The 19,067-nt window shown below is 49.7% G+C and overlaps 2 protein-coding genes across 2 annotated transcripts; one reads left to right on the top strand and one right to left on the bottom strand.

The window, feature by feature from the left end:
- Positions 1–1,871: 1,871 nt before the first annotated feature.
- On the top strand, positions 1,872–10,517 carry Ackr2 (atypical chemokine receptor 2). The gene is made up of 2 exons (XM_048334722.1): positions 1,872–1,914; positions 9,328–10,517. Exon 2 carries the CDS (start codon positions 9,347–9,349, stop codon positions 10,502–10,504), a length of 1,158 nt encoding a protein of 385 aa, XP_048190679.1. The 5' UTR covers positions 1,872–1,914; positions 9,328–9,346; the 3' UTR covers positions 10,505–10,517.
- Positions 10,518–13,671: 3,154 nt separating this feature from the next.
- LOC125342505 (7-alpha-hydroxycholest-4-en-3-one 12-alpha-hydroxylase) lies at positions 13,672–15,510 on the bottom strand. The gene has a single exon (XM_048334719.1). It carries the CDS (start codon positions 15,175–15,177, stop codon positions 13,672–13,674), a length of 1,506 nt encoding a protein of 501 aa, XP_048190676.1. The 5' UTR covers positions 15,178–15,510.
- Between the last annotated feature and the right edge of the window lie 3,557 nt (positions 15,511–19,067).

Genomic DNA, 19,067 nt, shown 5'->3' with positions numbered 1-19,067 from the left:
GTAAATATCCATGAGTCTAGATTGAAATAAGGCTGGGAATATGGCCTAGTGGTAGAATACTTGCCTTGCATACATGAAGCCCTGGGTTCGATTCCCCAGCACCACATATATAGAAAAAGCCAGAAGTGGCGCTGTGGCTCAAGTGGCAGAGTGCTAGCCTTGAGCAAAAAAGAAGCCAGGAACAGTGCTCAGACCCTGAGTTCAAGCCCCAGGACTGGCAAAAATAATAATAATAAATTGAAATAAACAAGAAGGATTAATTATTTTTTTTTGGTCGGTCATGGGGCTTGAACTCAGGGCCTACACATTGTCCTTGAACTTGTTTTTGCTCAAGGCTAGTGCTCTACCACTTTGGGCCTCACTCCGCTTCTGGATTTTAGGTGGTTTATTGGAGAATGAGTCTTCTGGCCTTTCCTGCTCAGGCTGGCTTTAAACCACACTCCTCAGATCTCAGCTTCCTGTGGAGCTAAGATGACAGGTGAGAGCCACTGGTACCCAGCTGACTAATTCTTTTTGTAGCCAAATTCCAATTTCTCAATGAAGGAAAGAAGCCCGAGGCTGGTGGTTCATACCTGTCATCCTACCAGCAAGGTAGGAAAAGTTCATGAGATTCTTATCTCCAATGAAACAACAAAAGAGGCAAAAGTAAAAGTGTGGCTCAAGTGGGAAAGCATACATAAATAGATAAATACATAAATAGATAAATATTTACAAGAATATTAAAAGTTGCTGTGTGCTGATGACTCACACCTGTTGTCTTAGCTATTCAGGAGGCTGAGGTCTGAGGATGGTGACTTGAGGCTATTCCGGGCAGGAAGCCTGTGAGACTCTTATCTCCAGTTAATCACCCCAAAGGCCAAAATGTCTCTAGTTCTTCCCAGGCCTACCCCTGGGCCATCCTCTCTGAAGGATTCCAGAAATGTGATCTCATGAGAGTCACCATCACAGGTCTTGCTGCAACTGGATGGCCTGGGGGGCAGGGGGGGCAGGGGGAGGTGGGGAGGGACTCCAGAAGACAGGTGTCCTCTGGTCTGGGGACACTCAGTTTCCCCGTGCCTGTCTCAGGGACACCCCCCCCCCCCCCAATACAGACACCCTGGGAAGTACACAGGGAGCATCTTAATAGTGCATCACTGGTAGATGCACAAAGACTCAAAGTCACTCTGTGTAGCCCCAACCCCTTGCCAGCATAACCAATCAGCATTCACCATTCCCCCCAAGTGCCAATCATAGCCAATCAGCATTCACCAGTCCCCCAACAGCCTTGGGTTTTAGGCAAACAGGCCAGGATAGGATCTTTTCTGAGAGCTTCAAAGTAGATCCAGGCCCAGATGACAAAACCAGCCTCTGGGATGGGGTGGGTGAGAAGAGGAGGAGGGGTAGGTTGGTTGGGAAAGCTTAGGCGATCAGGTTTATGGCTGGGAACAACAACAACTGAGGATTGGGGGGGTGCATGAGTTCCTGCTGGGAAGGGATCTGGAGAAGCTCAGGAACATTGTTCAGGTGGACGGCAGGGTGAGTCTAAGGTCCTAGGGTCTGGACATTGGGCGTTGGTATCCTTTAGGCTCAGTTGTTGGAGCATTCATACCAGAAAAAAACCAGATGGAGACTCCTGATTTCCCAAAGTCTTTCGTGAGACTCTCCCTTGGGGAAGGTGGGGCGCTGCTCTCCTGTTTGGGTGTGTGTGTATGGAAGGGGGGGTGTCATGTGAATTCAACTCACTGTTCAACCAGAGAAACATCTGTTGGCTCTCACCAGGGTGGGAAGGAAGGAGGAAATCCAGGGAGGAGCGTATCCCCGCCCCCCCCCGCCCCCTTCCCCCTCCCCAGCGTTAAAGCTGGAAGAGCTCACAGGCTTGCCCAGAGCAAGAACTGGCTGTGGTGGATGCTGCAAGTAAGTTTACTGACTCTGGAGGTAGGTGAGGGTGATACACCCAAAGAGGGGTGCCTGGGAAGGGGGGCACAAGTGCGGGGAGAAGCAAGGTGGTTTGCTGATCTCTTCCTAGACCTTCTTTCTACTGTGTGGATTATTTGTGTGTGCACAGGCATGCATTCTGGTACTAGGACTTGAACTCAGGGCACTGTCCTTTAGCTTATTTATTTGTCGTAGGGCTTGAATTCGGGTTTTCTGGTGGTACATTGGAGATAAGAATCTCACAGACTTTCCTTGTCCTGGCTGGCTTTGAACTAGGATCCCCCAGATCTCAGCCTCCTGAGTCGTTAGGATATTGGGCAGATTCTGAGAATCTGAGTCTGGTCCCTCCCCCCTCTTCCCCCGGGCCCCCCCCCCCCTACACTGCTGGGGCCCAAGCTCTGTGCTTTGCTTTTCCAATGTCCGCTATCTCAAACAGTTCCAGGACCTAGGCTGTCCCTGGATGTACTTCCAACCATGCTAACCAACCTGAGTAAATTTACTGATACAAGAAGCCTGGAAGGGACCCAATGGTGATGCCAAGCAATTTGGTTAATTCTTACTAAAAAAACAAAACAAAACAAACAAAAACCAATGTGGAGTGAGATGAGAAACGGCTGACTCAGGAGAGTCTAAAGTCATTAACCCAGGACTGCTCAGCTGTTAAGATGTGGCTGAGTGTGGTAACTCCTGACTGTAATTCCAGGTATTTGGGAGGCTCACAGTCTGAAGCTGGAGTGAGCAGCCGCCACAAGACCCTACCTGAAAAAAATAACTAGAGTAAAAAAAGGGACTGAAGGGGGCTAAGAAGGTGGCTTAGTGGTAGTGTGCTCGCCTAGCATGCAGGAAGCCTTGGGTTCGATTCCTCAGCACCACATCCACAGAAAAAGCCAGAAGTGGTGCTGTGGCTCAAGTGGTAGAGTGCTAGCCTTGAGCAAAAAGCTGCCAGGGACAGTGCCCAGGCCCTGAGTTCAAGCCCCAGGACTGGCAAAAAAAAAAAAAAAAGAGGGTTGAGGGTATGGCTCTGGAAGTAGAGCATCCACACAGCAAACATGAGGCCCTGAATTTAAATCTTAGGGTTTCTTGCACAACCCAAGATGGTTCACTTCTAGCTTAGCATCAGGGTTTGAATTATCCCTACAGGAGATCCAGGGGTGACATTTCAGGCAACATGGAGACATGCAACAAAACAAGAAATATGAAAGCTGGGCGGGGTGGCTCACGCCTGTCATCCTAGCTTCTCAGGAGGCTGAGATCTGAGGATCGTGGTTTGAAGCCAGCCTAGGCAGGAAAGACCCAGGACACAGCACCAGAGCTAAAACAAAACAAACCTCTTATTACCTTTTTTTTTTTTTTGGTGGGGAGGAGCTAAGAGTCTCACAGATTTTCCTGCCCAGGCTGGCTTTGAACCACAATCCTCAGATCTCAGCCTCCTGAGGAGCTAGGATGACAGGCAGGAGCCACGGGTACCTGGCTTCATTAATTTTTTTTTTTGTTTTTTTTTCCCTAGCCACAACTGGCCAAGATGAAGGATGAGAGCATAGCCAGGAGGAGGGGGGAAGGAGAGGAGACTTGTTCTAACCTGAGCCAGGCAGAGGCAGAGGTCAAGCTTTGAAACTCCCTTCTTCTCACCAGTTTTGCCCAGAGCTTCCTGGAGGAAAGGGCTTGGCGTAGCCACAGGGCTTCTGCCTAGGACGGGAGAGTCAGATGGCGGAGGATCTAAGCCATCCCCAGAGCTATGGAGAACAGAGATGGTGGGGGAGGGAGAAGGCGGGCGGGGTGCAGGCGGCGGCGAGGGGGGGGCGGGGGGGGAGGAAAGTTCTGGCTCTCCCTAGGGCCAAGTAGAAAACCAAGGAAAAATTGAGAGTGGAGGAGGGCGGGAGGCAGGGAGGCACACCCAGGCAGATGAGTTCCACTATCCTTTGCTGTGATCCCTTCGATGCCAATTCTGGGGGCACAGCAGCTACCCTGAAGATCTTTTTTTTTTTTTTTTGCCAGTCCTGGGCCTTGGACTCAGGGCCTGAGCACTGTCCCTGGCTTCTTCCCGCTCAAGGCTAGCACTCTGCCACTTGAGCCACAGCGCCGCTTCTGGCCATTTTCTGTATATGTGGTGCTGGGGAATCGAACCTAGGGCCTCGTGTATCCGAGGCAGGCACTCTTGCCGCTAGGCTATATCCCCAGCCCCTACCCTGAAGATCTTTAAGACACAAAGGGGAGCCAGGTGACCCCCCCCCACCCCCAAAAGGCAGGCCCTGCAATCTGGAGGTGCACAGGGTCTGGGGGGGTGGTGGTTGTGAACTGTGAGTACCTTAAAAAAGCTGACAATGGAGAGAGGGGGTGTAGAGATTTATCGGTCCATTTGATTGATTGCTTTCCTGCTGGTTGATGGGCGGATTTATTTTTTTCCCCCGTCCTAGGGCTTGAACTCAGGGACTAGGTGCTGTTCCCGAGCCTCTCTGTGTTCAAAGCTAGCGCTCTACCTCTTGAGCCACAGCACCACTTCCGGCTTTGAGTAGTTTATTGTGGATAAGTCTCACAGATTTTCCTGCCCAGGCTGGCTTTGAACCTCGATCCTCAGATCTCAGACTCCCAGGTAGCTAGGATGACAGGCGCAAGCCACCAATGCCTGGCAATGGATGGATGTGATGATTGGTTATTGATTTCTTTGGGGATCTCGTTACTCAAGGCCTCTTAGCTACTCAGGAGTTGAGATCTGAGGATCGAGGTTCAAAGCTGGTCCAGGGCAGGAAAATTTGTGAAATTCTTTTCTCGAATGAACTGGCAAAAAGTTGGAAGAGGGGGCTTGGAATATGGACTAGGGGCAAGAGTGCTTGCCTCATATATGTGAAGCCCTGGGTTCGATTCCTCAGTGCCACATATATAGAAAATGGCCAGAAGTGGCGCTGTGGCTCAAGTGGTAGAGTGCTAGCCTTGAGCAAAAAGAAGGCAGGGACAGCGCCCAGGCCCTGAGTTCAAGCCCCAGGACTGGCAAAAAAAAAAAGTTGGAAGAGGAGGTGTGGCTCAAGTGGTAGAACACCAGCCATAAGCAAAAGAAGACAAGAGAGAGCTAAAGGGCCTGAGTTCAAGCCTTAGTGCCGGCCTGCATGCACACACACACACACACACACACACACACACACACACACACACACAATCATTTTGCTGCTTCGCAGGTGGTGTGTCTTTTAAGACTCTGCTGCTGGAATTCCTGTTGTAAAAAAGTGTTCTTCATTAGTCTTGTCCTTCATGGAAACAGAGAGAGAAAAAACAAGAGAGAGAGAAAGAGAGAGAGAGAGAGAGGAGGCCTCAGAGAGAAAGAAACAAGAACAAATCTGGGCACTGGTGGCTCATGCATGTCATCCTAGCTACTCAAGAGGCTGAGATCTGAAGATTGAGGTTCAAAGCCAGCCTAAGCAAAAAAGTCCGTGAGACTCAGATCTCCAATGAACCACCAGAAAAATGGAAGTGGCGCTGTGGCTCAAAGTGGTGGAATGCTAACCTTGAGCAAAAAGCTCAGGGACAGTGCTCAGGCCCATGACAAAAATAAATAAATAAAATTTTAGGCGGAAATGCCAATCTTTTACTATGTTTTCAGTTCGTTTGTGGCCCAAGTAAAGTGTCAATTGACTTCCAGGAAAGACAGTTTTTTTTCCCCTTCTTTCTCTGTCTCTGTCTGTCTCTCTTTTCCTTCCTTCCTTCCTTCCTTCCTTCCTTCCTTCCTTCCTTCCTTCCTTCCTTCCTTCCTTCTTCCTTCCCTCCCTCCTTCCCTTTCCTTCCTTCCTTCCTATCTTCCTCCTTCCCTCCCTTCCACCCTCTCTTTCCTTCCTTCCTTCCTGCCTTCCTTTCTTCCCTTTCCTTTCCCTCCCTCCCTCTCTCTCTCTCTTTCTTTCTTTCTTTCCTTCTTTTTTTTTTTTTTTTTTGGCCAGTCCTGGGCCTTGGACTCAGGGCCTGAGCACTGTCCCTGGCTTCTTCCCGCTCAAGGCTAGCACTCTGCCACTTGAGCCACAGCGCCGCTTCTGGCCGTTTTCTGTATATGTGGTGCTGGGGAATCGAACCTAGGGCCTCGTGTATCCGAGGCAGGCACTCTTGCCACTAGGCTATATCCCCAGCCTCTTTCTTTCCTTCTTACCAGTCCTGGGACTTGAACTCAGGACCTAGGCATTATCCCTGAGCTTCTTTTGCTCAAAGCTAGTGCTCTACCACTTGAGCCACAGCGCCACTTCTGACTTTTTCTTTCTTTTTTTTTTTTTTTTTTCCTGTGGCTCATGAGAGATATGAGTCCTCCAGACTTTCCTTCCCCCCGGCTGGGGTTTTGAACTTCAATCCCCAGATCTCAGCCTGATGGAGGTGGTAGCTAGGATGATAGGTGAGAGCCGCCAGACACCCAGCAGGCCAATGACTCTCTGAATGGCCTTGGAAAGTTGGCACCGTAGCCAGCCAGGTGCTTGTGAGCCACCCCATGCTCACTGGGGTGAGGGGGTGGGGAGAGCGGCTGGTTGCTGTGTCATTGTTGGTGGTGTTTTTGAGGAAAAATGATGCGAGTGGAACTGGAAAGAATCCCAGCTTTAAAAGATCAGAGGAGGGGCTGGGGATATGGCCTAGTGGCAAGAGTGCTTGCCTCGCATACATGAAGCCCTGGGTTCAATTCCCCAGCACCACATATATAGAAAATAGCCAGAAGTGGCGCTGTGGCTCAAGTGGTAGAGTGCTAGCCTTGAGCGGGAAGAAGCCAGGGACAGTGCTCAGGCCCTGAGTCCAAGCCCCAGGACTGGCAAAAAAATAAATAAAATAAAAGCAAGCTCCGAGGACTTGAAGGTTGTGGGTTCTGGAGGGGATGGAGAGAGTTCCACGTGGAGGGCAAATCTTCACTAAGTGTTTTGGACCAACCCAGGCTTTTCTGACCCTGACCTTGGCTTTGCTATGTTTTTCTTCCAGCATTTGTCACACTCGATTGTTTGCTAAAGCCAAAGTCAGGGACGTGGAGAAGTCAGGTGAAGATCAAAGCCAGGCCTGGCAGCTCGGAGGAGCACACGGCATGGCCCGTGGTGCTCAGTGTGGAAACCCTAGATCACGAGAGTCTCAGTGGTGATGGAACCTCCGCACCCTCGGGCTGCACGCATCATCTAGAGCCAGCCACATGCTCGGGAGGGGGGCAGGGAGGGGAGACAGGGCTGAAAGCCACGAGACCCCAGGATCCTGGGGCTTGAACTCAGGGCCTGAGCACTGTCCCTGGCTTCTTTTTGCTCAAGGCTAGCACTCTGCCACTTGAGCCACAGCGCCCCTTCTGGCCGTTTTCTGTATATGTGGTGCTGGGGAATCGAACCCAGGGCTTCATGTATATGAGGCAAGCGCTCTTGCCACTAGGCCATATGGTTTGAACTCAGGGCCCGGCCACGGTTCCGAACACTCTAACCACTTGAGTCACAGAGCCACTTCCAGCTTTTTGCTGGTTCAGTGAAGAGAAGAGTCTCACAGACTTCTTTGCCCAGGCTGGCTTTGAACTATGATCCTCAGATCTCAGCTTCCTGGGTAGCTAGGATTAGAGGTCTGAGCCACTAGTGCCTAGCCTAATGTAAGAAAACAAATTGTGGGCTGGGAGTGTGGCTTAGTGGTAGAGCGCCCAAGCCCTGAGTTCAAGTCCCAGGATTGCTCCACCCTCCCCCCCCAAAAAAAAGAAAGAAAAAAATTGTGCCATGCCTGTTATAAGGAAAATTAAAAAGAAACACCAAGAAATGTAGTTTCAGCCAGGCGCTGGGGTGGCTCATGCCTCTAATCCTAGCTACTCAGGAGGCTGAGATCTGAGGATCAGGGTTCAAAGCCAGCCCTAGCAGGAAAATCTGTGAGACTGTTCACCTCCAACGAACCACCAGAAAACCAGAAGTGGTACTGTGGCTCAAGTGGTAAAGCACCAGCCTTGAGATGAAGAGCTCAGTGACAGCGCCCAGGCCCTGAGTTCAAGCCTCCTGACCGACTTTTTTTTTTTTTTAAGAAAGAAATGTAATTTCCTTTGTTGTTGTTATACCAGTACTGGGGCTTGAACTCAGGGCCTCTCACTCTCCATTAGCCTTTTCCCTCAAGACTGGTTTTCTCTCACTTGAACCACACCTATGCTGTGGCTTTTATTTTTGCTGGCTAATAGGAGACAAGAGTCTCATGGATTTGTCTACTGAGGCTGGCTTTGAACTGAGGTCTTCAGATCTTAGTCTCCTGGTAGATAGCATGAGAGACCAGAGTCACTGGCACCTGACAAGGAATTTAATTTGTAATTAAGACCTTTCTCACAGATGACCAAGAATATATCTTCCTTTTTAAAAATGTATTTACTTTTTTTTGCTGGTTGTGGGGCCTTGAACTGAGGGCCTGGGCCCTGTCCCTGAGCTTCTTTTTGCTCAAGGCTGTCACTTTACCACTTGGGCCACAGCACCACTTCTGGCTTTTTCTGTGGATGTGGTACTGAGGAATCGAACCCAGGGCTTCACGCATGCTAGGCGAGCACTCTACCACTAAGCCACATTCCCAGCCCACATCTTCCCTTTGAATCAACCAATAAAATCACACCAGCCTGAAGGAGAGCGGTTTACTGTTGAGCTACAAGACAAAATGCCTTGGTCCCCATTCTGGACTAAACTTAACTCCTTTTAGCTAGTTTTCATGAGTCAGCACAGAGGAGAGAAATGCAGGCAAGAGCCCAAAAGAGTCCTGGATTAGTAGACAAGTAGCGAAAGTTCAAGGACACCAAAACAGCTAGAGTTTTGTTTTGTTTTGTTTTGTTTTTCTGGGAAGAGTTCCATAGAGCAGAGATCAATAGAGACCTTGAAATGTCTTGCAGCATAAGCAAGCCTAATCTAAACAATAAACAGCGTCACAAGTAACTGCCCTAAGCAAAGGAAAGATTGGTCCTTACATAAATCCATCCATCAAGAGTGCCTCTTTCCTTCAACAAACAGGAGCTACATGTATGTAAAGAATACAGAAGTAGCTGGGCACTGGGGGTTCACGCCTGTCATCCCAGCTACTCAGGAGGCTGAGATCTGAGGATTGCGGTTCAAAGCCAGCCTAGGCTGTGAGACTCTCATCTCCACTGAACTGGCAAACAGTCAGAAATGGTGCTGGGGCTCACCGTGGTAGCAAACTAGCCTTGAGCATAAAAGCTCAGGGACGGTACCCAGGTCTTGAGTTCAAGACCCAGGACTGGTACAAACAATAACAACAATGAGAGTGGGATCAATGTTAGTGGCTCTTGCTTGTAATCCTACCACTTGAGCCACAGCGCCACTTCCGGCTTTTTCTGTGTATGGGGTACTGAGGAATCGAACCCAGGGCTTCATGCATGCTAGGCGAGCACTCTGCCGCTGAGCCACATTCTCAGCCCCTCTCACCCTATTTTCCCTCCCTTTTCCCCTCATGTCACTGCAGAATTTCCAATCTTCTCAACATGGCCTCCACCATTTCCCCTCTGCCACTCACCTCCAACGACTTCACCTCCTCAAATCATTCCTTCTACGACGATGACTACTATGATGGCATAGAGTTCTTGCTCTGCAGGAAAGAAGACGTCCAGTCTTTTGCTAGAATCTTCCTCCCACTCATCTACACCCTGATCTTCGTGCTAGGCTTGGGTGGGAATCTTCTCCTCCTGGTGGTGTTGCTTCGTTATATGCCCCGAAGGCGAACGACAGAAATCTACCTGATCAATTTGGCCATCTCCAATCTGTGCTTTGTGGTGACACTGCCTTTCTGGGCTATTTCGGTGGCTTGGCACTGGGTCTTTGGAAATGGGATGTGCAAATTGGTGAGCACCCTCTACACTATTAATTTTTACAGTGGCATCTTTTTTCTTAGCTGCATGAGCCTGGACAAATATTTGGAAATTGTCCACGCTCAGCCCAGACACAGGCTGAGAACCCCAGGTAAGAGCCTGCTCCTGGTTGCCATGGTGTGGATTGTGTCTGTGGCCATTTCTATCCCAGATATGGTCTTTATGAAGATAACGGAGGAACCCCCACATGGGTGGAACTGTTATGCAGATTTTGGGGGCCATGGAACCATCTGGAAACTTTTCCTCCGATTCCAGCAGAACCTACTGGGGTTTCTCCTTCCCTTCTGCCTCATGAGTTTTTTCTACATACGGATTGGTTGCGTTCTGATGCAATGGAAGTTTCCAGGCCAAGGTTGGGCTCTGAGAATGACTGTCGGCCTGGTGGTAGCTTTCTTCCTCCTGTGGTTCCCATACAACCTGACCTTGTTTTTGCACTCCTTGCTTGATCTCCACGTGTTCGGGAACTGCATGACCAGCACACGTCTGGATTACGCCATGCAAGTGACAGAGAGCTTCGCGTTCTTCCATTGCTGTGTGACCCCCATTCTCTATACCTTCTCCAGTCGCCGCTTCCGCCGGTATCTGAAGACCTTCCTGGCTACAGTTCTCAAGGGGTCCCTGGCATCGGAGGACTCTGCTCCCACCTCCCCATCCACCTGTTCTGGCAGTAGCAGGCACACAGCCCAGGAAGAAATGATCACCTTGGATGACATTGAAAAGAGACAGGTGGAAAGCTCCCTTCACAGGGTAGAGGGGAGACTTGGGGAACCATGAAGCTGGAGTGGCTAACGCAACGTGGAAGGAGGGTGGGTGGGAAGGAGCGGGGAGTGGGGACCTGTCAAGACTCTGCTGTTGGGGCTGGGGATATAGCCTAGTGGCAAGAGTGCCTGCCTCGGATACACAAGGCCCTAGGTTCGATTCCCCAGCACCACATATACAGAAAACGGCCAGAAGCGGCGCTGTGGCTCAAGTGGCAGAGTGCTAGCCTTGAGCGGGAAGAAGCCAGGGACAGTGCTCAGGCCCTGAGTCCAAGGCCCAGGACTGGCCAAAAAAAAAAAAAAAAAAAAAAAAGACTCTGCTGTTAATTCAATGACTTCATTCACGGTTCTCAGCCATGATTGGCATTTTCTCTCTCTTGACATCTTTTTTTTTTTTTTTTTTTTTGCTACTTTTAGGATTCAGCAGACTCCCTTAAGTTGCTGCAGTTGTTTGCATGGACTGTACTTCTGGTTTGGGTTTTGTTTTTTCTAGTCTTGGGACTTGAACTCAGGGCCTGGGCACTGTCCCCGAACTTTTTGAACTTCTTGAGCCACAGCGCCACTTCTGGCTTTTTCTGTGTAGGTGGTGCTGAGGAATCGAACCAGGGCTTCTTCGTACATGCTAGGCAAGCACTCTACCACTAAGCCCTTGTTTTTATAATTTAATTTTATTTTTTTGTCTGTGCTTCTGCAGGAGGATAGATATACAAAGGCAATAGGAAAATTAAGAATAATACTGCTGGGTTCATTGTCATCCTAGCTACTCAGGGAGGCTGAGATAGGAGGATCATAGTTTGAAGCCAGCAGGAAAATCTGTACTTTTTATCTCCAATGAACCACCAGAAAGCTGGAAGTGGAGCTCTGGCTCCAGTGGCAGAGAGAACCAGCCTTGTGCAAAGAAACTCAGGGACAGTGCTCAGGCCACCATTTTGACTCTTGACTCCCATTTCTTCTATGGGGAGGAGGAAATGTTTTCCTCATTTTTTTTCCTTTTCTCCCTACTATATCCTGTTCCTCTGAAATAAATCCTTACTCCAATTTCCACCTTGTAAGACTCTTTCTTTAAAAAAAAAAAAAAAAAAAGGTTGCGAGACTTTGTGAACTTCTTTGCATTGTGGAGCTCAAGTTCCGGTGATTTTGTGTGAGAAATGGGAAGATGAAGAAATGCCACCACCGTGGTTCCCTCTTCTAGTACCATTGAATGTGTTCAGCCACTGGCCAATCATGCCACCACTTCCGGTCATCATCCATCTTTTCCAGGGCCATGGGGTCATGTGATATGCCCCCAGCCCGCGCTCCCCCCTCCCCTCCACCAATGCAATGGCTTCTTTCCTTCCCTCCCTCCTTCCTTCCTTCCTTCTCCATTTCTCTTTGCCTTGTATTCTTCCTCCTTCTGTCCCTCCTTCCCCCTCTTCTTCCTTCCTTCCATGCTTCCTCCTTTCTTCCTTTTTCCTCTATCCTTTCTTCTTCTCCTCCCTCTTTTCCTCTTCCTTCCTCCTTTCTTCTCCCTTTCCCCTCCATCCTTCCTTCTCTCCCTTCTTCCTTCCTTCCTTCCCTCATTCTCTTGCTCTCTCCCTCCCTTCTCACTTTCTCTTCCCTCCTTCCCTTTCTTCTTTGCCCCTTTCCCGCTTCCCTTCTATGGATCTCTCTCTAAAGACTCTTGAAATGACTGATATGCTTTGAGACCCAAGCCGGTGCTCCGTGTTCTGTCAGTGCTCCTGGGCATCTGAGCCCTGGTGGCCGGGGCCTAACCCATGTGTCCTGACCCCTGCCATCCTCTTGCTGTGGCCTGAGGTGACTTTGGAGCTTTTCCAACACTGTATTCTTCCAGCATCCTCCCTCCCTGTCACCTCCTTCATATCAGGTACCCCTCTCTCCAGGTCCCCCAAGGCTCTGATCCCCCAGGGAGAGAAGCTCTGAGCTCCCCCCAGTGCCTCCTGGGAGTGACGCTTTGGAGCTGATAAGCTTGAAGACATGGAAGGTGACATTGGATTGTAGTGCTCCTGAAATCTTGCCCATGAGGGACTTTTGGCTTTGTTTACCTGACCGTGAGCCTGATGAAATCAAGACCCTGAACTCTCTCCACAGGTGCCCAGAGTCTCTGACTTTGTACCTGTGATGTGCACATGGTAGGCAAATAAGAGACAGCAGCTGGCGAGCCAGTAGCACGTGTTTCTGTATTTGTGTGTGCGTGCATGTGTGTGTGTGCTGGTGCTAGGGCACTGAGTTCAAGCCCCACCACTGACAAAGAAAAAAAAAAGGTATCAAATAAAGGAGCAAAGACTGGCTGTCAGGGTTCTACCGATTTAATCTGGTGGGTTTCATTTGGAGACAAGAGACAGAAAGAAGACATTGAGACATTAAGAGCCATGATAGGTTGCCCATGCGCAGTGACAATGACAGGAAAGTCTAAGAGGACACAGAGGGGGGCTTCTGGGACGGGAAAGGGGAGATCCAGGAAGGCTTTCTGGAGTAACTAGCCAGCAGTAGTAACAGCAATCGCTGGGCTGGGAAGATGGCTTAGCGGTAGAGTGCTGGCCTAGCATGCGTGAAGCCCTGGGTTCCAGTCCTCAGCATCACATATACAGAAAAAGCCAGAAGCGGTGCTGTGGCTCAAGGGGTAGAGTGCTAGCCTTGAACAAAAGAAGCTCAGTGCCTAGGCCCTGAGTTCAAGCTCCAGGACAAAAAAAAAATTGCTCTGGGTTTGGTGCTGGTGACTCACCCATCATCCCAGCTACTCCGGAAGCTGACACCTGAGGATCACAGTTCAAATTCAGCCCGGGCAGGAAAGTCCCTGAGACTCATCTCCAAGGAACCACCAGAAAAAGCCACAAGTGAGGCTGTGATACCAAGTGGTAGAGTGCTAGCCTTGAGCAAAACTAGATCAGGGTCAGCGTCCAGGCCCAGAGTTCAAGTACCAGAACTGGCAAAAAAAAAAAAAAAAAAAAAGCCAAAGGAGATGGCAAGGCCCTGAGTTCAAATCCCCCTCACGGTACCGAAACAAACAAAGATAAAAAGGCAATTCTCTGGAAAGGAAAACAAAGATAAAAAGGCAATTCTCTGGAAAGGAAAACAGAAATGGGCGTGCCACAGAACCAGAGGAGGGGTGGTCAGTTGAACATCTGGAGAGACCAGGAGGATGCTCTGCTTTGGAACCAGGGCATGCAGCTATCTTGGCTGTGATCACTGCAGAGGCTTCAGGCGATAGCGGAAAGACACATCATGGGTGGGTTGGGATGTCCCAAAACCCCAGCGACCTGGGTCCAGGGGGGGTATCGCTATGTCCGGATCTACCAGTTCTAGGTCAAAATAGATCACCATAATCAAGATGAAGAGTTTGACCTCACTGAGGGCAAAGAATCTGCCAGGGCAGATGGACGTCCCCGACCCCCAAGGCATAGAATAGTGGTGGATTTTCTTCCCTTTCTTATAGAAGTCCACTTTGCGGCTGCCATCGGGGTTGAGGAAGCGATCGTACTTAAAGCAAGTGGGCTCAGGGTGGATGTCAGAGTCCATGTGCACCGAGAGGTAAGGGAACAGAGCGAGTTTGTCCCCCTGACGGATGACATACTGGTGCCCGCTGGCCAGGTGGAGGACGTAGTCCTCCTGAACCACCCTCAGGAGGGTGGGCGTGGCCCCCAGCCGCAGGGTTTCCTCCACCACGCTATCCAACACAGGCGTGTGCTTCAGAGCACTGATCTCGAAAGGGAAGAACTGGTGCTCCTCCAATCGCCTCTCCCCTAGCACCTCCAGGGCTTCCTTTCTGACCGCTCGCAGGGCCGTGGGATTTTTCAGCAGGAACAGCAGAGCCCAGAAAGAGGTGGGGCCCGTGTTACCCTGAGAGGCCCAGAGCATCATGAAATTGAACCGATCCTGCATCTCCGATGCCCTCCCTTGTTCTCCAAGATGCTGTAGCATGTGGCTTAACCAGGCGCTCACGCCTTCCTTGCCCCTGTTCTCTGCCACCGAGAGGTTGTGGTGGAAGTGTTGTTGGAGTCGATTGACTTCCAGCCATTCCCGGGGACTCAGGAGGGAATAGACAAACCTGGGGAAGAGCACATCGAAGCGACGGAATTGCACGAAGAGCTCTTCGGCATGCAGCAGGTCCTGTTCTTGATCCTTCGTGGAACCAAACAAACTCAGGTAGCCGGCTTTGAAGATGATGTTGTAGCAGAAATGAAAGAGTCCATCCTCGTGCCAGCCTCCATCCTGGGGACTCCGGCCTTTGGGCCCCAGCATCACCAGAGACAGACTCTCTAGCAAGGCGGTGTTGAGCTCCTCCAAACCATCTCCCATCAGATACTTCACACTGGCTGAGTGGATCATCCGGTGGTCTTCCTTTGTGGACTGGTACCCAAATACCTGCAAGACCAGTTCTTGGGCATACTCCACGAAGTCCAGCTTCTTCCGTGACTCCTTGATGATCTGGCCAAAAGAGAGAGGGTCCATGATGTAGGTGAAATACTGACCCCCCAGTTGCAAGGTAAACACATCCCCGTGTTTGGCTTGCATGCGTTTCAAAAACTCAAACATATTCCTCCGGAAGGCCAGGGCATGGCCCAGCCACGGCACGAAACCCTTATCCAGAGGTGGTTCTTGGGGTCCCCGTTGCCGGAATAATCCTGGGAAAAACAGATAGACAGCCACCAGGGCAAGCAATGCTCCGAACACCAGACCCCAAAAGAACATGGTGGCAGGCTTAAGCTCAGATGTGACACTGCAAACGCTGGGTCCCAGAGAGCCGGGGAGGAACTTGACACAACACGGTTGCAAAGGTCTTTGGATCTGGACCTTGCTCTGTGGTCTGTTAAACTCCCTTGCAAATGAATAGTGAACTAGCCCCCAGGACGACGGTATTTCTATGATTTAAGGTAGGGACTATGCCTGGCCAACAAGGAGGAGGAGCTAAAGATCAGGAAGAAAGCCAAACAGACATCCCTGGCTCTGATCACAGCCCGCTTGCCAGCTCTATGCTTTGGCCCTGACCTTTTATCCAGCATTGGCACCTAATACTGACCTACTGACCACTCACAACCCCCTCCTCCTCCTTCTGTTCCTCCTTTTCTTTTTCTTCTTCTTTTGGTGCTGGGATTGGGGCTTGAACTCTTGGCCTTACATTCTATTCTCACTTATCTTTCTCAGCACTGCTACTCTATCAACTTGAGCCACATTTCTACTGGCTTAAAAAAAAAAAACCTGGTTAACTGGAGCTGGCTTTGAAGTGGGATCCTCAGCTCTGAGCCTCTTGAGTAGTTAGGATTACTGGCGTGAGCCACCAGCCTATTCACTTATTCATTTATTTATTTGGCTGGTCTTGTGGCTCAAACTCTGAGCTTTGGCATTGTCAAGCGCCTTTTGGCTTAAGGTTAGTGCTCTACTACTTGAACCACAGCGTCACTTCCAGCTTTTTTCTGCGATCTGAGTATTTAAGATAATAGGCATGAGCCACCCGTGCTCAGCTGCCTATTCACTCTTTAATTTATATATATATATATATATATATATATATATATATATATATATATATATATATATATATATAATTTTTGGCCAGTCCTGGGGCTTGGACTCAGGGCCTGAGCACTGTCCCTGGCTTCTTTTTGCTCAAGGCTAGCACTCTGCCACTTGAGCCACAGCGCCACTTCTGTCCGTTTTCTATATATGTGGTGCTGAAGAATTGAACCCAGGGCTTCATGTATATGAGGCAAGCACTCTTGCCACTAGGCCATAATCCCAGCCCTTATTCACTCTTTAATTTGCTCATACTTTTACTTACTTGCTAGGTCACTCAGGAGATAGGTCCATTTATCCTCTTACTCAGCTTTATCTTTATTTATTTGACAGTCCTGGTGCTTGAACTTAAGGCTTCAGAATTGTCCTTGAGGGCCTGGGAATATGGCCTAGTTGCAAGAGTGCTTGCCTCCTACACATGAAGCCCTGGGTTCGATTCCCCAGCACCACATATATGGAAAATGGCCAGAAGGGGCGCTGTGGCTCAGGTGGCAGAGTGCTAGCCTTGAGCGGGAAGAAGCCAGGGACAGTGCTCAGGCCCTGAGTCCAAGGCCCAGGACTGGCCAAAAAAAAAAAAAAGAACTGTCCTTGAGCTTCTTTTGCTCAAGGTTGGTTGGCACTCTACCACATGAGCCACAACACCAATTCCGGCTTTTTCTGAGTAGCTCATTGGAGAGAAGTCTTATGGGCTTTCCTGCCTGGGCTGGCTTCAAAGTACGATCCTCAGATCTCAGCCTCCTCGGTAGCTAGAATGATGTTTTTGAGCCACCAGCAACCATCTCTTTCTCTCCTTTAAACTCGATTAAAATTTCCATCCCTGGAGGCTGGGAATATGGCCTAGTGGCAAGAGTGCTCGCCCGCATACATGAAGCCCTGGGTTCGATTCCTCAGCACCACATGTATAGAAAAAGCTGGAAGTGGCGCTGTGGCTCAAGTGATAGAGTGCTAGACTTGAGCAAAAAAAAGAAGCTCAGGGACAGTGCTCAGGCCCTGAGTTCAAGCCCCAGGACTGGCAATAAAAACAAAATTTCCATTCCTGGTTTGCCCTTTTTCATTTTACTTTGTTTTTATTTATTAAATCTTTCTGTGATGGTCCTGGGGCTAGAACCCGGGGCCTACATGCCATCCTTGAGCTTCTTTTGCTCAAAGCTCGCTCTCTACCACTTGAGCCACAGCTCCACTTATGGAGGTTTTTTCTTGCCCTGGGCTGGCTTTGAACTGTGATCCTCAGATCTCAGCCTCCCGAGTGAGCTAGGACAGCAGGTGTGAGCCCGGGGGTTCCTGGCTCAGTTCCTATTTTAAAGCCTTTTCTTGTTCTCTGGCTCCCTCTAGTGGCCTTCATGGGAGTGTTTTGTCTTCCCCTCTGGTTTTTCAGACCCGCTAAAACCTGGCCAGGGTTATGTCTGCTTCTAGATGTAGGGACATAAAGTCAAGGTCAAGTGAAGAGGCTACCATTGAGCCACCAATGGCTCACACCCGTGATTGTAGCTACTCGTGAGACTGAGATAGGAGAATCCCAGGACCAAGATAGCCTGGGTAGAAAAGTCCTCAAGACTCTATCTACTATCAACCCCAAAGAGGCCTTATCAGAAGTGTGGCTCCAGGGGTGGAATGCTAGCCAAGGGCAAAAAAGCCAAGCAAGTGTTTGAGGGCCCAAGTGCAAACACCAGTACTGATGTGTGCGCACGCGCATGTACACCCATGTCCCTCACCCCCATGTATATTTTTTCCCTAGAAGATTCCCCCGCCCACACCTCCTGCTTCAGTCCTTGAACTCAGTGCCTGGGTGCTGTCCCTAAGCTCATTTTGCTCAAGTCTGGTACTACCACTTGAGCCATAGCGCCACTTCTGGGTTTTTTTCTGGGATTAATCGGAGATGAGAGTCTCCTGGACTTTCCTGCTTTGGGCTGGCTTCGAACCGCAATCCTCAGATCTCAGCCTCCTGAGTAGCTGGGATGACAGGCGCGAGCCACCAGCGCCTGGTCCCTGGCAGCTTCAAGAAGAGAGGCATCAGTACTGGGGCAGGAAGCTTTAGGAAGGCTGAACAAGCCGACTCTGTTTGGGGCTCTCATGTGAATGAATCCAGGTGAAAGGACCCAAAGAACCTTCTAGAAACTTCTAGGTCGAGGTTCCTTCAAGCAGAGGCTCAGACTGTGTCTCTCACCTCAAGCTCTTCTCTGGACCTATAAATAGGGTCAGAATTGGGGCTTCGGTGTGAAACTATGTTTATCTGTACCTGCATCTGCAGGGCTAAGGGACTTGTGTGATGTCATCTAAATGTTAACCAGAAAGATCTCATGTAAATATCTTTAACTGCTTGATTCCCTCACTGAGATGGTTTTGTAGGTAAAGCCTGGATTTGCTCATGTGTCGCCTTAGGATCAGGTTTGGGATCCCCTCCCATAATTCCTAACTTGAAATCGCATTTGTTGTGAGCTTTAACCCCCCCTCAGAGCCCTATAGCAGGTCCACCAAGAGATCTGGCCCAAGCTAAAGGCCCTTTATGAGACTGGACCTCCTCCTGAGCCACACCCACTACCAACTGGGTAAGGCGCCACCAAGGGAACCTGGAACCACGTTGGAAGGGACCTTACATCCTGCTGCTGACAACTCCCACCGCACTCAGGGTGGACAGAGTTGCAACCTGGATTCTCTTCACCCACGCCATTGAAATGACGAGCCGGTGGACTCATTCGCAGTGAGAGAGAACATTCTACCTCGGTGGCAGATTAGCCACAACAGAGGCCGTGTACCAAAAGATGGACTTGGCTAACTTTAACTCCCATGGCCACTATTATTGCTCCTACTAGAGTCCATGGCCCCACTGTGAAAAAAAGGAAGAGGGAATTATTCCCCCTGGCAACAGTACTTTACTTTCAGTTGTGACCAGACCCTTGTTTGTGATTATGTTTGTCCTGATTGTGGGACCCTGTATTACTAATAAGTTTACAGCTTTTGTTAAGGATAAAATAAACACTGTACAACTTACAGTATTGTGGGCACAATACCAACCTGTCCCTACCAATTCTCAGTCAGAATCAAACTTATGAGCAAGGAGAACCATGATT

Source organism: Perognathus longimembris, chromosome 26 (assembly GCF_023159225.1).
Source record: "Perognathus longimembris pacificus isolate PPM17 chromosome 26, ASM2315922v1, whole genome shotgun sequence".
Taxonomy (NCBI): Eukaryota; Metazoa; Chordata; class Mammalia; order Rodentia; family Heteromyidae; genus Perognathus; species Perognathus longimembris.
This window is presented reverse-complemented; position numbering and strand designations above follow the sequence as displayed.

What these genes read in the sequence shown, in the direction of transcription:
- LOC125342505 (XM_048334719.1), bottom strand. Translation starts at nt 15,177, where the DNA reads ATGTTCTTTTGGGGTCTGGTGTTCGGAGCATTGCTTGCCCTGGTGGCT.
- Ackr2 (XM_048334722.1), top strand. Translation starts at nt 9,347, where the DNA reads ATGGCCTCCACCATTTCCCCTCTGCCACTCACCTCCAACGACTTCACC.